Source organism: Rhipicephalus microplus, chromosome X (assembly GCF_043290135.1).
Source record: "Rhipicephalus microplus isolate Deutch F79 chromosome X, USDA_Rmic, whole genome shotgun sequence".
Lineage (NCBI taxonomy): Eukaryota > Metazoa > Arthropoda > Arachnida > Ixodida > Ixodidae > Rhipicephalus > Rhipicephalus microplus.
The window spans coordinates 312,290,234-312,297,912 of NC_134710.1; the positions used below are offsets into that span (position 1 = coordinate 312,290,234).

Consider the following 7,679-nt stretch of genomic DNA (forward strand, 5'->3'; position numbering starts at 1 on the left):
TAGCTCGGATGTCACGTCACCATTACTGCGCTTGTCCGTCATTGTGTCAGTGTCGTCGTCTGATCCGGTTAGCGATGGAGGGTTTTCAGTTTTCCGAAAATCAGCGGCCCTGCCTCCACAGGTCGCTGGTTCTAGTTTCCCCGTCGAGGGCTTGGTGAACGACGCCTCGGGAAAGTAGATGATGGGTGTGGACTCGGCGACCTATTGCGCATTGGTGCAATCGACCGCGATTCATGTCGCTGAGTGTTTGGATATGCATAGCGCGAAGATAAATATTCTTCGATTTCGTAAGGGCGCTCACCATTACGAGGGCAGGGTGCATTCACTGGGAAGCCACGTAGCCCGACCCGACGGTAGTGGCATGTCCGATAAAGATGACCTGCCTCCCCACAGTGGTAGCAGAGGGGCCGCCGGTCTGCCGTGCGCCATACATCACTTGTGCGGGGTCTCGCTTCTGGCATCGGCGGTGGCGTACTGCGAGGAAAGGTCGGTGGCATAACGGGAGCTTGTGCAAAGCTCGGGCGTCTCATGTCTTGCCGTACGACTTGCGCGTATGACAGCTGTGGCTGAGGTTCCGGTTGCGTATGGTGTGGCACCTGAGGCTGCGGTTGAATAATTGCTTGCCGCACTTCTTCACGTACAACGTCCGCGATTGAGGGCATCGCTGGAGGACTTTGGGGGAGTTGCAGTTTCTGGAGCTCCTTCTTAACACTAGCCCTCACCATTTCCCGGAGGACGTCAACGTTGGTGGGGAGGGTTGTTGACTCCGCCCTGACGGCAGAGACGCTGAAGTCTCTGTTGTACAGTCGCGCACGTTGTTGTAGTGTCCTTTCCATGGTCGTTGCCTCGGACCGGAACTCCGCCACAGTTCGCGGTGGATTACGCACCAGGCCTGCGAAAATCTCTTCTTTGACTCCGCGCATTAGGTGCCGCAACTTCTTCTCTTCGGCCATGTTTTGGTCGGCTCGGCGGAAGAGCCGCGACATGTCTTCTATGTACATGGCCACGCTCTCGTTATTCCGTTGGTTCCTTGTCTGAAGAGCAGCCTCTGCCTTCTCTTTGCGGTCCGTGTTCGGATAGGTTGCGATGAGCTCTCATCGGAAGTCGTCCCACGACAGCAAGGACGCTTCGTGATTCTCAAACCACGTACGTGCCGAATCTTGCAGGGCGACGTAAACGTAACGAAGTTTTCGGGCTTCGTCCCAACCATTCAATCGTGCAACGCGCTCGAAGCGTTCAAGCCAGTCCTCGGCATCTTCAAAGGTCTCACCGTGGAAGACCTCTGGTGTACGTGGCGAATCCACAATGAGGTGAGATGGAGATGGCATCGACTGGGTGGCCATCGCAGTGACGCTTGTGCTTGAGGTCTCGACAGGTCTTGAGGGGTCAATTAGGGGGCCAAACTCGGGCTGCTCACCACGTAGTCGGCGACTCGTGCGTTGGTGCACAGGTGTCAATTCTGCTGGCTCCAATCTTGTGGGATCTGGGCTTCTCTCCCTTGCCTGTGGTGGGCATGGAATCATACCCAGCACCTCCACCAGATTGTTACGAATAAATATAGCACCCGGTACTATATAAACTCTTTATTTAGGGCGAACTTGTGCCCGTAAACTCAAAGCTAAAGATGGTCAGCCAAGAATGCCTCTTGCTCGCTGGCTCCAACTTCGTCGGTCTCTTCTTCTGCCCCTCGAGTCTCGTGCCGGTCCCGTGGCGTAGCATCGTGGCGCGTGCAGGACGGCGTTCCATGGCGCGGCTTTCTTGCTACTTGCTTGGCGGCTTTTACGAACGCGAATTGTGGCAGCGTCTTCTGCGATGTTCGAGCTGTGGCTCTGTATAAAAAGAGAGTGAAAGAGCTGTTTCTATTCGTTCTTTGAGAGAGTGAAATGCACATATACTCGCCAGGCATGAGAGAGTAAAACGCGGGTATACTCCTGCTTTTGATTACATTTAGATGCGTCGGCACATTGCGAGTGATTAGCACTACCTTATAACTACACATATATGCATTAAAACTCACTGGAATTATTTTGTTGAGGTGTTAGAGACGAATAACAAAAAGAACAGCATTTCCAGCACGCACCAGTGAATTTCAGCGCACTGGAATAGATTGATATGTAGGTTTTAACGTCGCATAACCACCATTTGATTATGAGAGACCCCGTAGTGCAGGGCTCCGGAAATTTTGACCACCTGGGGTTGTTTATGTGGACCCAAATCTGAGCACACGAGCCTACAACATTTCCGCCTCCATCAGAAATGCAGACGGCACAGCCTGGATTTGATCCCGCGACCTGTGGGTCAGCAGCCGAGTACCTCAGCCACCAGACCACTGCGACGGGCCCAGCGCACTGGAAGCCACTTGAAATATCCGCGTTTTTTGCTTCGGATCTGTGTAATGAATTAAGTGAATATTGTCTTATTCAATCAGTCACAATTCAAAATTAACGCAAACAGCTATGACATATTTTCCTTATTATATTTCCATGTTTTCGCCACGCCAATCGCACACGAGGTATACTGCCATGAGCCTAACGTACGGTACGGCGACAGTAAAATATTGTGGCTTTCGTCGTAGAACGTGAACAACAACGTTTACAAGAACGACCAAATATACGTCTGAGGGGGCGAAAAAAGTAATTTATTTAGCGTACACTCCAGAAGCGAGATGTTTCTAATGAAGAAATGACTAACCACTTAGCGAGTCATTGCACAAGCCGTTCATGTATTCGATTGTGCTAATTGTATTTTTATACTGTAAAAAAACGTTTTGGATAGTGGTTCTAATGTCACGAAACACAAAACAAATACTATAAACATGTTAAACATGTTAGCGACAGTCCGGCTGGTTTTGAGAAGTGCTGGGACACTGAAATCTGTACTTCTAAACAATAAAATGCAAATCACAAACATTACATATGACATAAAATATTATACACTATTCCACCGTTCTTTCGTTAAGGGTGTTGTGGATAGCGTGGGGAGCTCGCAATGGGTGTACGTCTACAGCTCGACGGTTGGAGTCTTCATCGATCATATTTTTTTATTTTTTTTCGAAGAGCTCACATATTTATTGATGCCATTGTTTCCGAACTGCATGCGAAGAAATTGGTCAAAAACAACTAAAAAGCCCAACTTCGGCCCAAGTTCTGCTATTGTTTATGCGTGAGGTGTACTGCTATTCTTTTCGGTGGGGTCATGCGACTATGCTTTGGACAGCGTTATGTTACTCTGTTGAGGGGGAGTGATTTGACCTGTTCTGGGAGAATTACTGAACTCTGCCTCAGCAAGAGGTGATTTAATCTGAAAAAGAGAGTGAAATATGGGACAAGAAAGTACTCTCCCAAAGAGAGAGTGCGCAGCACTCTCTTAGTTTCTAGATTCTATTTTTCAAGATTTGTTTTTGCTTTGTTTATTCTTCTCACTGATATGCTCAATTACATCAAGCACTAAGGCTGCGGGACCAAAGCCTGAAAAATATGCCTTTCGGAAAACGATAAAAAAATAGTGGACTCTGGAGATCTGTACATGACAGTTGCAGCATAATAAATGAAAAATATTTGAGTTATAAATGATAGCAGATAAGCGGCATTTATCAAAAATATTTAAAAAATGGAAAAATCTACACTACCTGACTCTGCAGAGGTTTTTCTTGGGTCCGGAACAGGAGCGCAGTGACGGAAGTTGTGCACAGTGGTTTCAAAGAGTGTGATTCTCTAGGCATGGCGTCTTGTCGGCAGTGGTCCCTATCGCAGGGGTTGGGCAGATGAACGGCCATGTGTGACGCGATGCCTCCGACGTTGCGCTGCAGCTCGTCGGTCATTTGGCGTGCGGTTATGTTCCGCCACCTGAAATTCAAAAAATCAAAGGAATGACTACGCTGCAAAAATATTTTCCATTGATTATGTAAAAAGGCGTAGGTAACGTGCTGCCAACCACTTTCGTAAAAAGAAAATAGTACACCAGAGATCACGGAAAACACATAAAACGTACAGCATATTCAGCTTTCACGGAGATCTCTGCAATGAAAAAATAAAGTAACGGCTGCTACAGAACAACACCTGCTCCGTAGGGCCATTTCTTGCGCATTATTCATAATACTATTGCTGCATGTCCGTAAATAACAAAAGTCTTTTCATTAGATTCAACATAAGGCATACGTAATCAGCAGATCTTTCTTCTGCAATACAAGGTCATGTAAAATTTCTCAGGCCCCTTTTTCAACTAATTCTGTGGCAGCGTCACCTGGGAACATTTGACTGCACCTGCACATGCTAAAAAATTTACGAAGTGAATATAAATGTTTGAAAACCAACAAGGACAAGTTTTCTATTCACTTATATCGAGTTTTATTTTCCCATGATCATAAAATGAAATACAGCACAGACATGGTACAAATTGTGGGAACAAAAATTTTCAAAAAATTTATTTTATTTCGGTGGCTTTGTATCTGAATTTAAAATACGAAGAAGAAATATCATAACTTCCAGACACCTAAAGCACCTGTGTTATTTTCCTATTGTAACAGTATTATGCAGACTTTTTTTTTCAGAAAAAGAGAAAAAACATTTGGTCAGCACAACCACACTAGGCGAGTACAGAGCAAAAAACAGTGCGAGCACAATTATTTATCTATTTCAAGACTCCTAATAGGCTTTGTTAAAGGCACTGGCTTGCAGCTAGTCTCAAGTTTAGCAGATAGTCTAAAAAAATTGTGAATTTCTCTTTTTTTGGGAAAGGCTTTGTATTTAGCATCAAAAAGCTGGCCTCGGTGGTCAGACAAAAATATGCACATTTCATTTTGAAGCTCTACGTACTACCTTAATATAGGTGAAGTTACTAAAGGGTATTATTTTTAAAGCTCAAGAACTATTTTTATTAAATTATATATCTCCACCAGCTTTACCCCTACTTAACTCTGCGGCATGAAGCACTCGCAAGAGCCTTTTTCAACAGACTTCTACAGACGTGAAGTACACGCGGCAAGGTTGGTGCCGAGAAATTAAAATTGGAATGGGGCTATCATCTGCATTCAATTGCCAACAGAGGTGCACTGCAATGAATGTCGCTAAAGTGTGGAGACCAGTAGCTTAGCAAAAAGATATTTTTCGCTTGGCAGTGATGAGTGAGGGGAAGGCGACTTCAGTCATACTTTATGTACATTCTTGGGTGTTTGTATGTGTGCATGTCGGCATCCACAAGCAGAACTAAGAAAATCACAGCATATCTACGAAGTGAATGATGATGTGTGGGGCGAAGCTTCGGAGGGTTTTATCGGTAACCGTGAATCCGTCTGTCTGTCTGTCACTCACACTAGCGCCTTTGGCTGAGTCATCGATAAACTAGGTGGTCACGAACAGGTTATGGTCGAAGGACAATCCACGGCTTTAGGATAAAAAATACCTTGACTCTGCTGGGGGGGGGGGGGGGGGAGTTAAGCAGCTCCTCCTGTCTTCCTTGCTACGCCACAGGTGATGACTCGCAGATGAGCCATCAAACCGTTAAAAAGTATAAAGCGCACAATTATCCCTTATGCACAACATAAACGAGACTATGACCTTGGCTACCAGTTCTTATTTTCGTTTTTTTCACGTTTCTGTATTCATTAGACAGGCTTTGGGTCTCAGGGAGCAGGGTGCTCTCCTGAAAGCCGGAAAAATAAGAAATGGTTCTTTTACGATAGAATTTATCAGTGTAATGCATCAATGCTACAGGCATGCTGTAAGACATATGTACTGAACATGACTAAATATTTTTATTAGGTGTATAAAACACACCTACAGCATTTGCAGAACTCCTCAGGAAAGCAGGATGTCTGACTTTATATCTATAAAGCTGCATGGCTCACCTGGAAGTCACAACACTAAACCCAGTTCTTGTAGCACCCCTCCGGTGGCCATGGAATACAAACGATAACCCTATTCCCATTTCAATTACTGTGTAGAGAGCACCAAATTCACTCTCTGTATTCCAGGTCAGTGGGATTCTGCTGAAGACTGCCCTGGAGAGTGTGTCGCGTCGCTTTAGTTAGGTAGGCGAAAAGCTGGTGCTGAGATATACTTCAAGAAAAAGTATTTTTAGAATTTAAAAATAATATTCTATAGTAATTCTACCTATATTTACCGTGTTCATAGAGTTTAAAATGAAATTTTGTGCATATATAGAGTTCGACCACCAAGGCAAGTTTTTGATGCTGAATACAAAGGTATTTCAAACAAAGTGACACTCACAATTTTTTTCAGAGTATCTGCTATAACATCAGTGCCTGAATTATTTTTAATTTGTTGCATGTGGACAGGCCACAAGCACATATTTTATTTTTCTCTTTGGAACTTACCATGTTCCCGGAAAAATACAAATGTAGCAACTTTATTTAATATTGCTCGTATGAAAAGCCCTCAAAGAATTGACATATATAATTATGTCATTATTTTAAAGTTAGATAACTTCATTACCTTGCCAAAAATGTCCTTTATTGAGTGCATTCCAAAAACGTCTTTAGAAAACAATTGTTGTTTGACACCTTTTATCTTACCTTCAGGCAGGTACAAATAGAAATTATGGAAGTAATTAGAGAAATTAACACAACTATATATTTACCCAGTGCTAATAGGTGGTTGGGTCGAATGGGCAAATCGAACCCCTTCCTACAAATAGCCCATAGCCAGTTTAAAATTTAGGAAAAGCGGCCACTGGTAATCACTGCAGAGCGATGCCTTATCCTCAATTTAGCTGGCGAAACCGAAACTGATGCACCAAACAGTGCATCTACCATTCACTTCGACAATGCCCTTCATGGCGACACTGTTTCTCTTGCATTGGGGGAGAAGATTAAGTGAGCGTCAATAAGCGTCCACAAAGCAAAGTGTCTAAATGAACGGTTTTGATTGATTGATTTGTGGGGTTTTACGTCCCAAAACCACTATTTGATTATGAAAGACGCCGTAGTGGAGGGCTACGGAAATTTCGACCACCTGAGGTTCTTTAACGTGCACCCAAATCTAAGTACACGGGCCTACATCAATTCCGTCTCCATTGGAAATGCAGCCGCCACAGCCGGGATTTGATCCCGCGATTAGCGGGTCTGCAGCCGAGTACCTTAGCCACTAGACCACCGTGGCGGGGCAAATGAACGGTTGATAACCGCTAGAGAAACAGTGTCGCCATTGAGGGCATTGTCGAAATTAATAGTAGATGTGCTGTCTGGTGCATCAGTTTTCATTTAGACAGCTAAATTAGGCAGGTTGCATCACTCTACGGTGATTATCAGTGGCTGCTTTTCCAAAATTTCAAAGTGGCTATAGACTTTTCGTAGAAAGGAGTTGAATTTGCTCATTTGAATCGACCAGCTACTACCACTAATAAAAATGTAATTGTTTTATTTACAGTAAATAATGCCGCAATAATGTTTGTACCTATCTCAAGATTCCTTTTGTCACAGGAAAGGCAATGCCACAACTAGCACGCAAGTACCTTCATTCTCTAATTTTAAACAATGTCGGACGCATTTCTTGAAACACCCTGTATTTTATACACATGCAGACAATGCGAGGTAAAAACAAATAATGAAGAATCAGCAAGAAGAAATAATGAGCTCATAAAGAGACAGCCCCATAGCCAGGAATGGTTCTTCAGAGGAGGGGGGCACAAGTTGATGGTAATGAAAAATTACTTTCTTCATT

General features: G+C 44.1%; 1 protein-coding gene across 1 annotated transcript; it reads right to left on the reverse strand.

Moving 5' to 3' along the window:
* Positions 1-1,568: 1,568 nt before the first annotated feature.
* LOC142777215 (uncharacterized) lies at positions 1,569-3,919 on the reverse strand. The gene is made up of 2 exons (XM_075881538.1): positions 3,629-3,919; positions 1,569-1,829 (listed from the first exon to the last, which is right to left on the reverse strand). The coding sequence occupies exons 1-2, from the start codon at positions 3,818-3,820 to the stop codon at positions 1,629-1,631; spliced, it is 393 nt and encodes a 130-aa protein (XP_075737653.1). The 5' UTR covers positions 3,821-3,919; the 3' UTR covers positions 1,569-1,628.
* Between the last annotated feature and the right edge of the window lie 3,760 nt (positions 3,920-7,679).